The 19,038-nt window shown below is 41.5% G+C and overlaps 1 protein-coding gene across 7 annotated transcripts in view; it reads right to left on the reverse strand.

Moving 5' to 3' along the window:
- Positions 1-19,038, reverse strand: part of LAMA2 (laminin subunit alpha 2) — a 3,379,260-nt gene that overhangs the window by 11,118 nt on the left and 3,349,104 nt on the right. For all 7 annotated transcript variants that reach the window (XM_069234829.1, XM_069234828.1, XM_069234823.1 and 4 more), the window contains one exon: positions 16,883-17,013. In XM_069234829.1, coding sequence (XP_069090930.1) covers positions 16,883-17,013 — 131 coding nt within the window. The remainder of the gene's footprint in view (positions 1-16,882; positions 17,014-19,038) is intronic.

Raw genomic sequence — 19,038 nt, forward strand, 5'->3', positions numbered from 1 at the left:
ATATGCTGGACTCTGTTTTTGCTGGTTTAATGTCTTTGTGCACTTTACCACTGCTGATCAGTGCTCAAGTGCAAGTGCTCCCCTTGTAAATTGTATTGGTGATTGATTTATCCATGATTGGCATATTTGGCATATTTGATTTACTGGTAAGTCTGTATTAAAGTGCACCAGAGGTGCCCACAGCCTGTAAATCAAATGCTTCTAGTGGGCCTGCAGCACTGATTGTGCCACCCACTTGAGTAGCCTTGTTAACATGGCTCAGACCTGCCACTACTGTGTCTGTTTGTGCAGTTTTAAACTGCCAATTAGACCTGGCAAGTGTGCCTACTTACAAGGCCCAAACCATTCCTTTCACTACATGTAAGGCACCCCTAAGGTAGGCCCTAGGTAGCCTCATGGACAGGGTGCAGGGTATTTAGAAGGAAGAACATATTCTGATGTGTTTTACATGTCCTAACAGTGAACTACTGCCAAATTTGGTTTTCACTGTGGCAAGGCCTATCTCTCTCATAGGCTAACATGGGGGTTGCCTTTTAATAACTTTTAAGTGCAGTTTCCCTTTGGGAGCAGATAGAGAGCTGGAGTTTAGGGCCTCTGAACTCACAATTTAATAACAAATCTTTTTGTAAAGTTGTTTTTTAAATTGTCTGTTCGAAAATGGCACTTTTAGAAAGTTGGCACTTTTTTGCTTAAACCACTCTGTGCCTTTGCCTGCTTGTGTATTCCACGTCTGGCTCAGACTGACAGTTGGGCTGTTGTGAATTCCCTCTAGACAGTGACATAAAGGGAGCTGGGGTGTAGCCTGCATATCCTGATGAGTCTCCTGGGCTAGAGAGGGGAAGGAGGAGCCAACACTTACACTTGAAAGGGTTATGCCTGTCCTCACACAATGCAGTCTCCAACCCCCTGGGATGTGTCTAGGGCCAGGCCTAGGCAAGGCAGGATCTTGTCAACAACAGAGATTTTCCTTTGAAATTTGCCTATGTCGCACCGCAAACCCTGGTCTTACTGCCACCGCCATCACCAAGCTGCTTCTTGCATTGTGACCTGTGGGCTCGTCTTACTCACACTGCAGCCTTGGCATCCCTGATGACGATGCTCCATGCTGACACCAATGCCACTGCCTGCACCGTGGCCTGTGGACACCACTCGTGAGTTACACGAAGCACCGTCCCATCCCACCCCGCAACCCTGGTCCATCGACCCCAGTGCCATTGACTCCAGAATTGTCAACAGATGCCCCTGTCTGCACCGCGACCCGTGGGTGCCACGTGGAGCCCGTCCCATGCTGCACCACCCCTTGGGCCTACTGGCATCAGCGCTTCAGCAATGATGACAGCGATGCCTGCACCGTGACCTGGAGACACCGCACGTCTCACCATCCTGCTTCACACTGCAACCCCGGTCTCACCTATGCCGCGTGACGCTGTCACCGAGCTGCTGTCTGCACCTTGACCTGTGGGCACAGCATGTTACATCATCCCACTTCGCACTGCATCCCTGATGCCATCCATGCCAAAGCTCCTGACTTAATCATCAGCCCGGAGTTCAATCTGCCGTGCGTGTGACTTCAAGGGCCCGATGACCCCCACACCGATCTCTGGAACCGACGCCTGCAACATCAGCAACGCCGCTCGCTGGATATCATCACGAGGATCACAATGCCCTACATTTACAAGGTACTGTTGGTGGGTCTTCCCAACACCGTATCTGGCCTGCGACGCCGCTGCTGGCCTGAACTGTTGGAGTTGTTGATCAAGACACCTGTTTAGCCCCAGACGGAGCTTTTGACTTCAAGGAACTGTATTTTCAAGTTAATTCTTGCAAATTTCATAACTTTACTACTGTATGTTGGATTTTCTAATTTTGGTCTTGTTTTACACAGATAAATATTGGCAATTTTTCTAAAACTGGTGTAGTGTCCTTCTGTAGTGATTTCACTGTAATACTATGTGTTAAATGCTTTTCACATTGCTTCTGAGATAAGCCTGACTGCTCGTACCAAACTACCAAGGTAGTGAGCAGGTGTTATCTGAGCTGGGTGTCTCCCTTGTCCTGACTAGAGTGAGGATCCCTCCTTGGACAGGGTGCAAACCGACTGCCAACTAGAGATTCAGTTTCTAACAACTCCTAACTGTACTCTTACAACATGGGTGGCAACTTTTCACTCTCTTCCTCCGGGGACTGGGCTCACTTTCTGGTGCCTCGCATGTATCACTAGCTAGGGGATCAGCATTACTAGGACTGTACCCTTGTTTCTGTCCTCCTCCCTGGGTTTATTTGAGAGATCCTTGAAACTATTGTTATCCAGGTGCTTGCGTTACACCATTGTAAGGCTCCTCTCTTGCCCTTTCTTGGGAGTCCCAAGGTGCTAACAAGTGGGCCCATGCTTCTAGACTACACAACTGGAGGACCTATCTCCCTAACGTGTGACCACATAAACCTAGCAGATATGCTGCAGACTAAATTGATGTACACTGATGCTCCATCATTAGTGAACCCCTTTCAAACTTCTGATGAGACCATACTGCCAGTATCCTTGGATACATTTGAGACCATACTGCATGACATTGAAACTTCCTTGTTAGCCCTGGAGGCCAAGTTAAATTCCATAGCCATAGATGTTGGTTTCCTAATAATGAACCAAAAGAAACCAGTGAAGAGAGTGTCAAAAACTGAAGTGACCATGATGGAGCATGCCCCAACTGTTCAGGATCATTGCCTCCTATGCTGGGATTTGACCGAGCTTCTACGGTTCCTAGAGGGCAGAGGATGAAGAAGGCTGCTCCAGCTGAAATAACTTCTGCACAGTTGGACTACTGGGGGTGGGCGGAGGGAAAAGATCTGAAACAGTTCTTTTAATGATGGCTCAAATCATTCACCCCAGCACAAAATCTTACTTTCTTTCTTTTTAGTAGAACATGCCCCATTGTGTGCTCACCAGCATAACACCTCAGGTGCGCCTCCCCATCCTTTCCGTGCCTGCCTGGTGCACTATTGTGCAGGAAAAAGTTTTCCTGATGGCTCATCAGACAGAGCCCATCAATTTTGAAAACCAACAGGTGCTGCTTTTCCCAGATTACAGCCTTGCTGTTCAACAATAACAACATGCCTCTGTCCTGGGATTCAAGAGAAAGCTCAGAGACATGGGTGTTAATTATTACCTCCCCATACTTGATAAACTTAAAATCATGTCGGAAGGCAAAGTGCTATTTTTCACAGATCCAGAGGCTACCTGAGAATGGTCTGTAGGAGACAACCCTGCCTTGTAGAGTTCTGTGTGCCCTGTTGGATATGGTTATTTATGGGGTGCTCAGCACAACCAGGACCAGGTATTGGATGGCCCGGTGGTATCCTCCTCAATTCCCTCAAAAGAGCAGGCTCACAACATCAGGGAGGCACCTTTGCAGTGGGGCCCCATTTAGAAACACTACTCCAACTTTCCTCCAACACCTTATCATCAGAAGATGGTGGTTTATCTTCTTGAGCTGGTCCCCTGGACTAAAAGGCTTCCCCACCATTAGTAACCCCTCAAATGGCTGACGGACTACTCTGAATTGCAGATTGGAATTATCTACTTTACTACCAGCTGCTGGGCAATTCCTAAGCCTCCCACGTCTCAAGTGTATCTTCATTCTCTTATCTCATTTCACTGGTGTTCTCATTCATTACTAGCCCCCATCCCTTCAGTCAGAGTATTATTCCATACTTTCCTGGGACTTAATGGAGCCCCAGCAGACTGCCACTCTTTTCAGGTTGAGAACTCAGTACCCTCCAGCTGAGCTCATGCTCCCAGCTCAGAATCGATCATCAATCACCAGGAGGCACCACATATGCACCTCCCTCACTTTGTAGTTTAGCTTGCCCCATCCACATATATGCAGTTGTTCAGTTCTGTATTTCCCTTCAATTTTGCTGTTCATTCCTACCTCATTCCTAGTAAGACCTGCAGTGGCCCCTTGCAATTCTTTCGATTTAGGGCCTAAAGCAAACTATTTGCACTACTGCACCACTGCCCATGACCATTTACATATTCTAGGCATCCATGCTACACAACTCTTACATCATTCACTCTTGGCATATAACCTAATCACTTGGAACATTCAAACAATGCAGACGCCTAGTCACTGCCCAAAAATACTCTCCTCTTTTAACCCGCAATAGGGCACGCATCTCCTCCTCCCAGAGTGCTTGCAACTCAGAAGTGCCAGTGGTGAACCAGGCAGTTTCCCTCTGTGCTGATTATCCCCTCATACATGCAAAAGATTTCCAATATACTATGAAGCTGGTGTAAGTCAGGATGATTTCACCGCACCATCAGGCCTCCAAGTGAATTAGTCCAAGTCTTGCATCTTTCCACTCACTCTGGGATTCAACACGCTCAACTAGACCTTGGGAGGGGCTCTCTGCACAAGGAGGGATGCATGTTCTGATACTTTGGAATCAGGATGAACCATGCAGCTTCAAATCTACTACAGGGCAATCTTACAAAGGTGATGACGTCTAGCTTATCCCAGATATCCTTCTAGAAATTACTTCCTCTGGCCTCTATCAGCTGCATTGCGCTTTTGAAGAAGATCCTACTGTCATGTCTCCTTTACGACTTTGCAACCTGCCTCTGGTTTTACCCCTGAGTTTTTTTCAAGGCCTAGACACACTACTGAGAGAACTTATTTGGCATACTGGCAGGAAGAGAGGATGGTTCTTGCAAAGCTCCAGCTTCTGACTGGGAGCAAGTATCTCGTGGCACAACTCCAAAGGCTGAGCTAGTGGATATCTGTTCTCTCACTAGAGGAGACAACTTTTGAAAAATCCCTTATTTATGCAAGAACTGAAAACCATCCTGAACACTGCTACTAGGCAACAACATTCGCACCTTAAACTTCTGAGGGAGGCCCTGCGATGCTATTCTTGTGCCTTAATGCTTATCACAAAGACAGTTTCATATGCACTGGCTATCCCTCTACTGGGACTGCTGACACCTACAGGGACGCTAACTGCCAGGTGACTCCGCGCCTGAAATGACATACACTTAACAACCATCATGGACCTATATGATCAAGAATGATGTCTTTCTTCTGAAGAACTTATGGACACATTTGATTTCCATACAGGACAAATCCGCCTATTGACCAGTCATTCGGAAGAGGTAGCCTACCCTAAATGCCTCTCTTAAGATGCACCCGCTAGTCTAAGCTGTACATAGCATGGGACCTGGTTGGTGACATATTTCAGGGTTCCATAAGGCCCTTTTACCTCAAGCATCCCCGAATTTGATTCCTTTGATGGACAAATGGGAAGCTAACTGAGGTATTCTCTTACAGGATAAAAAACGGACGAGAACGTGTTTGAGTTTATCCACCAGGAACGCAAGATTCAAACTAATACAATGCTACATATTTCACAGAGGCTAGCTTTCTCCTGCAGTGCTTAAAAAATACTTGTCTGAAATATTGTTCTGATTGCCATACAGAAGCGGCTGACTTCACACACATGCTTTGGTGCTGCTCCCTCCTTGGGACCTTCTGGACCTATATAGTAAATATGCTTTTTTCTACCACTGTCCAATCAATTCCATTCGACTGGCCCCTAACAGAGTTTGGAATGTATAAGACCTCCAAAAATTACTGTGCAGCTACATGTCTTGCCAAAGTGGCTTTACTCCTTGATAAGAAAGTGATTATTTCTCACTAGAAGTCTAAAGGCCTTTCTTCTCTGATCCCCTGGTTTCAAACCTTGCTGCGGAGAGCTTTGTACTGAGAAGAGAAGAAGTCAGAGGGCTCAGAAAACCCTACTTGGCAGCAATCTGGGAATCCTTTGTAGAATGATCAACTGCCATTATGCCTGAGAATGCCCCTCTTAATGCTGTCCCAGCACCTTCACCCACTAAGGTGATTGCCCTTAAGTGCTATGGGCTGGTGATGCTCACACAAACTTTGAACTGCAGTGCCTTCCCTTTACTGCTGACTCAACAGAGAGATGATGCCTCTGCCTCCTCGGCCTGATGGTTTAACAGCGCTATCTCACTTCACCCTGGCATAACCCTCACCCTCCTTCCCCCTTCTCTCTTCCCAGCCCCATGACACCCCTGTTTTTCTTTGCTGGGCTTGCAATATCCAGTTCTACCACGTTAGTATTAGCGAACAAGACAAATGTTTTTAGGTGAACCTTTTCCCTGCCATTAACTTGTATGCTGAAAAGTTGGTACTCTTATTCTCACAGTCACATAAGTTACATTGATTTCTGTACAGGATAGACATTTCAGTAGTTCAATTTGACCTGAAGTCTATTGATAATGACCAACTATAATATGTCTATCAATCTGTTAAAAACGTGGAATGCTAACAATGTTGTTTTTTTTAAACAAAAAAAACTGTTACAGTTTCTTAAGCATTTAATCTACTGTTTAAATTGCAAATAAAAAAGTGCCAGTGCCCAAGCTCTCCTCTGAAAACATGCGACTGCTGCAATTAAAAGTGCGGGCATGGAATACTGAGACAATGTAATCCTGTAGCATATATAGGCCTCTTTTATCCATTTGCAGGCATTTACAGCACTCCTTGCCCCTTCAGCTCACTCTTGTAGCGTTTTGCTTTCTTCCTTTGTGACACTTTTTTGTTTTTCTCTTCCTCCGTCTTTCCCTTGTGTCCATTGCTTGCAGTGATTGCTTGAGGCAAAAAAAAAGTGCCGGCCTCAAAAATAAGTGCTGATGCCCTGCACCGGAAACCACCGGCTCAAAATAAGCACTGGTTTAATCACAGAACCAGCATCGCTGTCAAGTCTTAGAGGATGTGTTATATACTGGGATGTAGATAATCAATATTTTGTGATGCTGCTGAATAACTTAGTGATGTTAATTTAAATTGAGAACAGGGTTCTCTTTTGTGTATTAATAGGTATTCTGTTTCTGTTCTGTCACAACAAAGGTACTTAAATCCGAGAAGACATTTGGTGGCATTTAAAGCAAGCCCCTACACCATGCTGCTTCCTGCTGATGATGGGCTAAACCCAGAAACGTGTACAGGGATATACAGCACTTGCTGCACCTACGGAGGTGAAAGACTTTATTAATTTTTGAATGGACTACGAAATTGACTGCATTTACCATGATGCATTGGAGTCATACTTTGTTACTGGAGTGTAAGCAGTGTGCTCCCTTTCTTTGAAACTGATTAATTTACAAGATTGTAAATATAGGATAGCCAACAAACAATGGACAGGAAGGTTCGGTCCTCTCCGTATGTCAGTATTCAAAATAAATTACCTACCTGGTGGGTTGTTTTATTATTTTCTTGGGTTTTCCATTGATATGCAGATTCATATTGAAAACATTTGCCAATTCGCACAACTTCAGCATTATCCCTTGAGGAGAATTAATGGCACCATTTTATTAAAACATTGAAAAACCAGACCATAAGCCTTATTATTATCTGGGTTAGCTAGTGGGAATGTGGTCTTGAAGGTAACACTGATGTTGTATGTTGCTTGTTTTAAAGCCAACCTGCACTCCACCATCAGACCACTAACAGGAACATTTGTATTTGATCAAGTGACTCCCGGTCTTCATGTGCTTCCTTGTTTTTTTTCAAAGCTAGAGTACTTTTTTGGTGTATTTATTTCCAAAATACATATGTATGACAGATAAAGAAAACATATATTACAGTACAGTATGGGGATGATATTGTGAGTGTAGATATAAATGTTAGGGTAATTTACAGTGTGATAGGAGTAGGAGAAGCAGTTTTAGGTTGGGTAGTTATTGCTAATCCGGAAAGATTTTTTGTGGACAACATTTTTCAAAATGGCGGATGGGTTGCAGTGATGATGTAATATTTTAGGAACCATGAGACTTACACACTTCATTTTGGTGTCAAAACATGGGCTTTGAGGGTCAAGTAGTCTTATAGAGACAGGAAATAACACCTCCATGTTCCAAAATGACGGCTCTATAATGATGTGTTTTAGCCATCATATTTGTAATTTAATTTAGTATTGTTTTTCTTTCAGATTTCCTGTTGATTCAAATTCGTAAACATGATCGAAGCAGGAGTAGGAAATCTCTACCTCCTGACAGAGTGTTACTAACTACAAAATCGGAGGACTCCTTCAACAAAGAAAAATGTGTCTTAATCCAAACTAATCCAAATGAAAAGCTAACATCAACTGCGGCTGAACAAAAAACATTTCGAGGTGCAGTAGCAATTCGGCAAAACAAAGCTAAAAAAAGATTGAAACCAATGGGTGGAGAGGATCAAGTATTTTATCATTGCAACAACAATTGCTACAAGTCATATACAATGGAAAAAGTCCTGGAAAAAAATCATCAAAAAATATTGGAAACCAATGAATCACAAGAATCTGAATCTTCTGAGAATGTGACAACAACTAAACCCAATGCGGACTGACTTAGAAGATCGATGGCTACCACTCATCCATCTCCAACAACTGATCAGAAAGCAGAGGATCTTCAATGTGCTATATGTGGTTTAGCCAGAATGAGGGTCAAAGGGATTGATGGAAGAACAAAGTACAGAGTATGTGCATCTCAAAGGGAAAACCTTTTTATCTGCAGCTAGTTTCTTCCAAGATTTTTTCAGCCGAGTTCCTGATGGAAACAGCAAGGTGAACGTATTTGCAGTGGATTTGTATGCCCACTTGAACTGCATGCTCACACATTTGAAAATATGAATGTACAATTAGCTCCTAGCAGCACCATAACAACCAGCCTTTAGTTGCACTCTTTGAAAAAGCAAACACATTTTTAAAGCTCTCTTGAGTGCTGGCTATGGGTTCACACTCAGTGAGATCAGAGAAATAAAGGTCAACATTGTTGAAACTGTACTGATCCATAATAATGAAATTAAGATTTTCCTGGTGAGAATGTACAATGACAGAATTCTTTTTTGTCAGTCTAACAAAAAGAAAGCGCCACTTATGGTGTTCTCAGACAATTTGACTCCTGAAGTTCTTGCTGCCAAAATAGGATCACAGGATGCAGGAAAATCAGCAGGAACCACTTTAGGAAACATCATGAAAGATTTAGATTTTTTGACTTACCAACAAATTTTGTGATGCCCCAGAGCTCTGCAAATCATGGGAGCCAACAAAAATACCTGCCGCTGTCTTAAGATGAATTAAATCTTTGTTTAATATCAGCAAAGCAAAACTGTTACAAACTAAAGTTCATGAGTTTGGAACAGAAGCAGACAACATTGATGATGGCTTTGAAGATATCAGCAACGAAGTTGAGGACAATCCTGTGAACCAACAGGTTTATGCTTTGCAAATGTACTATCTTTTCCAAGTCATGCTTTATGAATTACATCATAGCAAAAAGAAAACTTTGCTACACATGATGACTGCCTACGCAGTTTGTGGCAAGTGCAAACGTAGGGAGATAATCACTTCAATAAATAGAATTGGTGTATCAACAAGTTATAATGACATACTACGGAGAAGGAACTTGTTAACAGCTCATGCTGTAAAATCTTGTGAATCCAAAAGCACACCACTTCTAAGTCACTGTACCAGGAAAAGATTTACTATTGCTGCTCTTGATAATTTTGATTTTGAAAACAGCACTTCTTGATCTGGAACATCCAGCACTCATGATACTGGCATGGTGTTTTTTTAAGACTGTACCAATGAAGTAGTTGATGGAAAACAAGCGATGTCATAAACAAATGAAGCTAAAACCTTATAACCCAACTGCCTTGCCAACGTGTGGAAAATCCACACAAGCCATCAACACGTTCCAGTCTACCAGAAAGTTTCACAGTGACTGAGGACATGGATCTTCTACCTGATGCTGCTGTCCACAAAGCGAATTTAACTAAATTTATCATATTGCTTATTCGGTGTGGACTGAAGGAGAAAGAAAAGCCATTCTTCCGTGTGCTGTGACTCATGCTCTGATCTCGCAGAATACTGTCCCACTGAAGAAGGTTAGGTTATTACCAGTATTACCATGGCCAGTCACAAACTACGCAACAGTATACACAGTTCTAAAAAATGTCCAAAATGGGCATGCTTAGCTTGAAGACCAGCCTATCCTGCCAATTTTCTGCGATGAAGGTGTTTTCTGTATTGTAGTGGATATTTTTATGAGCAATCAAGTAGAATTTGATGATCTTTACCCAAAGCTTCAGAGGCCTCTGTGCAAATACCCAGCTGACCTGCTAAAAGGGACCTGCAACTAGACTTGCCTAAGCCCTGGTGCTGGCCTCTAGCAACAGTGAGCACTGATCCCCAAGCGGTGCTCCCCTAGGTCCTGGACTCTTGGCTGGCATCACAGTGTACCCCTCCCTGACTAACAATGGGTCCCATCAAATCTGATACAGCTCGACGCAGGATGTCACATTGCAGCCCGTCACAGATCCTGAATGGCAGCCTCATCAGAACTGACACAGAGCAACACAACTCGATGCAGGACCTCACATCACAGCCCTCGCAGCTCCTTACTGGAACCAACCCTGTGCAATGCGAAGTCTGGCATCAAAGACATAAGATACAACCTTTAGCAGCACTATCTTGGTCCCTGCACCTGGCCCATACTCAATCATGGTCAGCCTGAACTTGTGACTTTGTCTTGGTCTAGCCGTGACCGTATAACCACAGTTGGTGCTTTGTGCTCTTGGCATTATTTTTTTACCAAAAACTTTAAAATGTAGTATTTCAGGTTATACTGATTGGAACTTTTCTTCTGTTGTGTGTTCACTTCATTAATGTTTGTATGCTGCACAAATACGTCACACATTACCTCTAAGTTAAGCCTGACTGCTATTGTGTCAAGCTACCAGAGGGTTAAGCACAGGTTAATGTATTTTGTGGTTCACCCTGACAAGTATTGTTGTTGCACTCTCTTAAACAGTAACCCAATATCTTACAGCTAGATAGTCAGGAACAATGCTTAAGCCTTCATCTGATAATCAGTAAATATACTATAGCACAGTGCTGCCCACTATACTTAGCCTTGATGGACTTCTCTTGTGCATTTGACTGGATCAACCATATGAAATTATGGTATCTTCTATTAGAACAAGCAGCAGTGGTGGACTTCCTTTCTGCTTTACACAATTACATATCTGCTAGAGTCAGATTTGGTCCTGATCGAGAGAAAACTAATTCTTCTAACTTAGGGCATGGAGTCTACCAGGGCTGCATTCTTGCCCCACTCTTGTTTATTTTATATATAAATAAACTAAATCAGTATTAAGTAAACAGTTGCACAGATGTGCCTGTGTTTAGCTCCAGACTCACAGCTGTGTTATTGTATGTGGATGTTGTGGTCATACTGACATTCCTGCAGGCTTAAAGAACTCTAGTTGCAGCTTTTACCAGGTTCACGGCTGATTTAGACCTTGATAAAAATGTCTAAAAGGCACATATTTTATTTTGTGGCCCACACAGTTCAAATTTGCACACATTTCTATTAGCAATAACAAGTTACTGAAGGTGGCCAACTTTCCTTATTAGGGGGAAGTCATTAATTCATCGTCAAGTTGGGGGACCAACACTTTGGCTTGTTGTTTTAAATTTAGCCAAGCACTGGGTGCCTTTTGCTAACCTTCTATCATCCCTCAATGGCAAACCATTACTCTGATATTAGAAATCTATAGGACAGAATGCTTTCCAATCATAACATATGGAGCTGAAGTCTGGGATTATGCTAATTTCTCCTTGTTACAATTTAAGAGAATGGTCTTTGCCAGCCTCCAATCTATTTCACCTGCACATCCTATTATATTTGTCACAAGCAACTTGTCGTTCATACTGTTGTTGGTCTATTTTAGTTAGTGAGTTAGGCACAGTGATAGCTTAGCCTAGGCTTGTGGCCTGTGCACTTTTACCCACTTATCATGCTCTGCTGTTTTTATTCATTCTATTTTTCTAAAACCTTCTAGTAGTATTGTTTTCATTTCAATATGAGCTGCTATTCTGTGAAAGCATCATTATCAGTGCCATGGATCACATACTTTGCGTCATGTTCTTTTCCTCAGAATCAGAAGAACAGAATGCAGGGCACACAGAATAGTATTTTGTATTGCAGGCCCCAAGACGGCATAAACACTCCAATGCTTAGGTAGATACCTGCATCAGGCTTCAGTAAATGAACATAAACATATCACCTATAAAAATATCTTGTAGGACAAAGGGCTTTAAAGGTGGTTCCAGCCAGAATTTCCATCCATGCTGCACACCAGTTTTCAGTAGACCTCAGCCTCTGTGTCTCCGTAGATCCTGATCTGGAGGCTGGCAGACTGACCTTGTTCCAAGGGAACAGAGTTGGGGTGTACTTCTCATGGACACTGTATGGACAGATTTGGCTTATATCACCATGCTCTCAATTAGGGGCTACAGATTAGGATTTTAGGTATGAATTCTGTACATGTGTTATGACAATATGCTGGGGTTGTTTATATTTACTTCTCTATTTTTCACAGTCCTGATTTTGTTACTCCTCATTATCCTAATCATTGCAGCTCATGTATTTTATCATAGATTCCAGTCTTTTCAACAAACATATTGAAAACTGTCCTGCATCTCTTTTCTTGCCTATGTGTGTGTAAGAGACTTCTATGTGGAGAGAAAAGGGTAAGGCTTGTTTCACCACTATTTTCCCTGAGGGTTTTTTTTATTGTTGCATGCAAGGCTGCTACAAATCACCTTTTCCGGTTGGGTTTTGGTGAGGTGCTGCTAGTGAGCCAGGACAGCTGCCAGCTGCTGTGGGAGTGACTCAGATGCCTACAACTCAGAGATGCTGCAGCCCCAGATCCTGCAGTCTCATCAGAGAACAAGAGTACTTATGACAATACCTAGAGAATTATCTTATGCTAGGTCATGCAATGTTGTGGCTATTAATTTAAACAAACCATAAGCTACTCTCAACAAATCTGTTAACAGTAATTGTCTATCATGTGAAAATGGCCTTAAAATCACTTGGCTGCTATAGTTTAAACAGATGATAGATGGTTTGGGAAGGTTCTCCATTTTTGAGCTAGAAAAATACATTTTTATGGTGTGATTATTTAAAATCATAACTATAAAACAATGAAGGCATTTTTTTTGTGTCAGCAATATACCAGTGCCTATGAAAGCCTAAGTTGCCTAAAACCTGGGCAAATTGAAAATCACTAAAATTTGAAAAATATAGTAATACAAAAGTATCCCTTTAAAGAGTACATAAATATAAGAAACAGATATTAAATACACAAAGAATCAAAAATTCTAACCCTAAATGGGGTGTGCGACTGGCCAAACAGCTGTACGCAGCGCCTCTGAGGTGGCCCCAAGACCTAACAGGGGTCAAGTCCAGAAGGTGCTTATCGATACACAGTACCTCTTTGCAGGGCTTGGGTTAAAGTGCAATTACTAAATGATTTCTCAAGATCAAACCCTTACATAAATGTCTAGTCAAGAAGGTAGTCTGGTCAAAAAGAGAAAAGAAAAAAAAAAAAACTAGTGAAGTTAAACATTAAAAAACTGTGATAGCAGTTTAATAGGGTATAGTGTCTAATTCACATGTTGGTGATGACCAGACTGCTCTCATCATCAACTTCAAAAATCGAGATGCCAGTTGTGAGGACTCTCTTTTCAGACACGCCTCAATGGCTGCATTACAGGTACTAATATGTAATACATGCCATATTGGGTGCAGCCAGAATACTCTGAGAAGGAGTAGCATTTCACACATGCAAAAATATGGATTAATGATTCCTCCTGCAATATGCAGAATTGGAAGCACTTCTCTGGCACTACCAGTACAATTTGAATGGATTCAACCCCAATCGAGTCTCATTAGCTTCTGCTTTAACACCAGGCTAAATGGCAGGGAAAGACAGATTGGGAGGAATCCTGACTCATACAGTGGGGATGCCTAACTGCCATGGGCCAATCTCTTGAAAATCTGAGTGTCCTGTACCCTAAAGATTGCTTTTGCATGGTTCTCAGTCTGGAGACTACAGTTTGCTGACTATTTGCACTGGAAGACCGCTTGACCAGATATCCCAAACCTCTAAAGTGCCTAATGCATAGTTGAGATACTTATGCCAGTTAGTCAGGGGATTTTTTTATTGTTTCCCAAATTATGCTTATTAGCGTATTTATTCTGCTTGTTTGGCTTTCACACAATATATTAAAAATGTGGCTTTGAGTGCCCGTGCTGAGAAACCAAGCAGAACTCCTTTCGAATTTGGGAATGTACTGCACAATCGGGATCCTCCTCATTTACAAATTCAATCCCGAGGCAGGAAGACCAAGCCCTCATGGAGGAAGGATTTAAGAAGAACTTAATTGGCCAGCCACCTTGCAGAGTGATGCTATTAAACCAGGTGATGCAACTGATTAAAGGCAATTTCAAGGAAAAAAGTCGCTCCACAGGGGATACAGGTAATCCCCCCACTCACAGGCTGGCCTCCCAAGCCCCTCCAGTTATGACCCCCCCATTTACTTAGCCAAACAAAAAGAGTCAGTAGGCACAGGAGAAGCCTTGAACACAAACTTCACCCCTCAAGCAGGATCCGTGACAGCAGCGCTGGCACCAGCAGAAGCGTGGCCTGGACGACAAGCCTGTGAGGCATTGCCAAAAGAGGCTGGCCCGAAAGGTGTTCCCTGTCAGCTAGTGCCCTGACTTTTCAAGCTTATGCTGATTGTGCCACTCACATGAGCAGCCCTGTAAACATGCCTCAGACCTGCCATTGCAGTGTCTGTGAATGCAATTTTACACTGCCCCGTCGACCTGGCAAGTACACCCACTTGTCAGGCCCTAACCTTCCCTTTTAGTACATGTAAGGCACCCCTAAGGTAGGTCCAAGGTAGCCCGATGGGCAGGGTACAGTGCCCTGATAATGAAATACTACCAAATTCGGTTTTCACTATTTCAAGGCCTTTCTCTCCCATAGGTTAGCAGGGGGATTGAACTGAAATATCTCCTAAGTGTAATTTCTTGTTGTGAGCAGATAGAAATATGGAGGTTGGTGTCTCTAAACTCAAAATTGAAAAATACATCTTTTAGTGAAGGTGTTTTTTAACTTGTGTGTTTGAAAATGCCACTTTGCCTCTGCCAGGCTCTGGAATACACTTCTGGGACAGGATGACAGTTGGACAGGTTGTGAATTCACTCTAGACATCACACAAAGGGAGCTGAGGTGTGCCCTGCTTATCCTGATGGGTCTATCTGGGTCAGAGTGGTGGGAGGAGCCGACACTTGCTCCTAAATAGGGTTGTGCCTGTCCTTACACAATACAGTCTTCAACCCCAAGAGTGTGTCTGGGACCAGGGCAGGAAAAAGGCAGGGTCTTGTGCAGACTTTACTTTGAAGTTTACCTACTACAAAGGCAGAAATTAGTATAAGTATTGCACCCAAAAATGTGAGCTTTTAGATTATGACTAAATTGAACCAACCAAATTTGTTTAATAGTCATATACTTGTGAAATGGCTATTATCTGAATTTTTGAAGGTGCAGGCTATTGATATTTTTCCACCAGCCATCAAATGACAACTCTGTATACGTACTTTACAAAAAGGTTGAAAGATTTTCTTTTTTCATCATAACTATAACTTTCTGTGATTGCTCCACTTATATTTTCAGGGTGTGTGTTATGTTTAATATGTTTACAAATCTCAATATTTTTTAAATGTGTTTTCTTCCATAAGAACACCCGTTATTAAAATGATTCCAAAACGAAATATATTAGCAGTGTAAGCATTTTTAGGTTAAAACTATCTGATATCGCAAGCTGTCTTGTTGCGAAAGACCTTTTGTGAGCTTACAATGGGTTTAAAACCTGGACTCTGCTTACCATTGGTTGGCTTTGTCACTCTCATTTGCTTGCTTTTTATTTGATGGCTTGTCTTCCACTTCTTGTGTTCGTCCTTCCTCTGGAGGATAACCTCCTTTTGATTCGCTGACTTGTATCTACTGCTGACATTTAAGGAGATACTATTTTTTTCATTCATCCCCCATGAAAGGTCATGTGGTTTCTAGCACTTTCCATTGTGTCTTGTTTCATCCAACCGATATCCCTGCAATATGGTCAGTCCCACCCATCACAGATTGAATGTAAAATTATTGCAACAGTGATATTTTTGGAGGGGTATGACTGAAGAGCAGAATTTAAAGATTGTATTTGCTTTATTCCATGTATTTCACATGTTGCATGTAAACACAAACTTTGCCATGTAAAGGCTTTTGTGACACATGGAGAAGGACCATATGTTGCAGTGACTTAGCTAGCATCTGAGCCAAACTCAAAGTAAACTAGATCTAGGCAGTAATTTTTCTTTACATTCCTATGCTTCTTTATTCTTTTTCAACTTTCTTCAAAGTTTCCTCAGTGAGAACTATTTGAAAAATAAGCCATGACATTGTTTTTCCTCCAATATTTTCAAATGTGTTTCTTTAACTTTTTTCAAATAATACTTTAATTAAGCCAAACTGTAGAAAAGCCAACAGTGGTGCACACACATATTAAGGGCAAGATCTATTGGCTTTGCCAATGGAAGGTGGATATTACTTTATAACACTGTACTTGAACCTACTAGACATATGTGAATCACAATCTCTGAGCAAAAATGAACTCTTTGACCAGTACTTGTGAATTAGTAATGAGTGGATTCTACTCCTCGAAAGTTGTTTTTGCATAGGAGATCATGCTGCATCATAATAAGTGGTAATTTGGCACCTAATGGTTTTCTATAATGGACCTCGAAAAGGTACCTCTCCTTTGATGAACACCAGCCCTACAACTATAATGTTATACATACCTAAAGATCAATTTGGTTATTTTCTAAGAAACACATTTATATGCAAAAATAAATAAATGTGATTACATGCACAGACATTTTACATATGGAATTACATTGCTAATGTTCTCTACTTACATTCCCATCCACCAATTCAAGACCCATTCCTTCCATTTTCTGACCACTTATTCCGAGTAGAATTCCATTTGTTCGTGTTGTACGAAATTCAAATTCCACAAGCAGGTGTAATCCCACTTTAAAAGCATCCACTGATGTATGTAGGAGAAATATAAAAAGATTATGATCGTTCATCGTGCGTTACCAAATTTGTGCTTTATTATATAGAGACTTTGAACGCAAATGCCTATCAGGCCTCTAGAAGATTAGTCAAGTTAAAGAGATAATGTAGAAACACATGTATTTGTTATTAAAAAAACTATACAAACAAATTACAATTGTGCTGTTGTTTCCTGACTATAAGGTGGCCCAAGAGTCCCGCTTAGGGTCGTAGGTCCAAGATAAATGCAAAGCTAATTGATATACTCTAATGTAGACATACACGACCCAATTTGCGAAGTAGTTTTCCAGATTTAAGATATATGACTGTTTTCAGCGAGATTAGGTGTTTTGCAAGGAATTCTGCCCTGGTAATAGGATTGTCTTAAATCTGCCATAAAACAGGAAAAACAATGTAGATTAGACTTGTCTCAAAATCATCTTTAGCCAGGTAAGAATGTCTTATGATAGACTTAATCCAGGTCAAAACCGTTCAAAGATCAGGTCTTTCTGCCTGGCTTAAAATGGGTTTAAGGCTGTCTTTAGTCTGGAAAACTCCTTCATAACTTGCCGTCACAGCAGTTGATGTTAGAATAATTCTCAAATACTTTTTATTTCTATTAGATGTAACAAGTTGCTTCCCACAAAGATGCTACAGACCTTCCTGATCTCCAGTCTATGGCCTTCATAAATTCAACCATAGTTTGAGTCTTGCCACCTTTAGTTGAAGCACATATCACGTACAGCTTTGTCTAAAAAAAAAATCCCTGACTTCATCCTCATAACTACATACTTTCACACGAAATGTAAAACAAAGTTTTGTACTTGTCTTGAAGTACTTTAGTTTCTCAGGCATTCTGCATTCTTCTCATGATCCTAAATCATGTACATAGTCAGGTAATACGGATAGCCTTTCATTTATACGCATTATGTAATTATTATTTGCTTACTTCTTATATTCTTGTGTTTCTTTGAGACATTGTTTAAATAGAGCGTTTCTTGTGGGCGGATGCATTTTTACATACGGGTTAAATGTATTCATTTTGAAAAGAGCAATATTTATCCTTTTTTTCAGAACTGGGTTAGGTTTAGTTGTGCCTGGTAGGGAAGATTATGGCATTCCACACTCTGAGGGAGCTACTACATAGAATGTTTTGCTTACATTGTTTTTTTCCTTTATGTTGAGGATTCCAGTTTGACGTAACATGCAGACATGGTAATGCACAGCAAGATCCTTCTCTACAGATTACAGGGAGTGTGTCTGGTTAAGTTATCTGCAGGATTGTGTGTATTGTAGAAGTGCTTTTGAACTCGATACTGGAGACAACGTTCAGGAAATGCCGATGCTTACTGATAGAGTTACCTGAGAATTTTTCAGACTGCACAATATCAGTCTAGGTACACTTTATGAATTTGTTAGGTCGGAAGATTTGTCCTGGAAGTATTGTTTGTCTGTAGTGATATGATTTGAGCTTGTTGCTTTTGTTATTTAGTCAAAAAACATTTTGCAGAAATTTGAAGGTTTTTATGAATCAGCCAATATACTTAGGTTTGGTCAAATGGGAATCGAGTGTTAGCCCTAACTCACTGAACAAAGGGTCTAGAGATGCCATTTTAGTGATCATTAGGTATAAATATGATGTAATATTGTTATTTTAGACTGTTACTGTCTTACTTGGTTCTTGCAATAACTCTAATCACGACTTGCAGTGTGTCATAAGGAAACTTGCAGTACTTTATTCCTACTTTCCTGGGCTCTGGTGTGGGGTAATTTACTTACCTTTGCTGTATTCTTACTCTCCCAGTGATTCTCTACACAGTACACTTGTCTAAGGGGGAATTTGTGATTCACATTCCACTTTCTTAGTATATGGTTTGTTTTGTCCCAGACCTATTTCCTCCCATTGCATTCTATAGCATTTTCTATTGTTTGCACTATCCCATGTCTAATTACTTATCTTATTTTGGTGTCTAGTGTTTATATTGCATATAATACTTACCTCCAGAGGGCATATTGC

Source organism: Pleurodeles waltl, chromosome 5 (assembly GCF_031143425.1).
Source record: "Pleurodeles waltl isolate 20211129_DDA chromosome 5, aPleWal1.hap1.20221129, whole genome shotgun sequence".
Taxonomy (NCBI): domain Eukaryota; kingdom Metazoa; phylum Chordata; class Amphibia; order Caudata; family Salamandridae; genus Pleurodeles; species Pleurodeles waltl.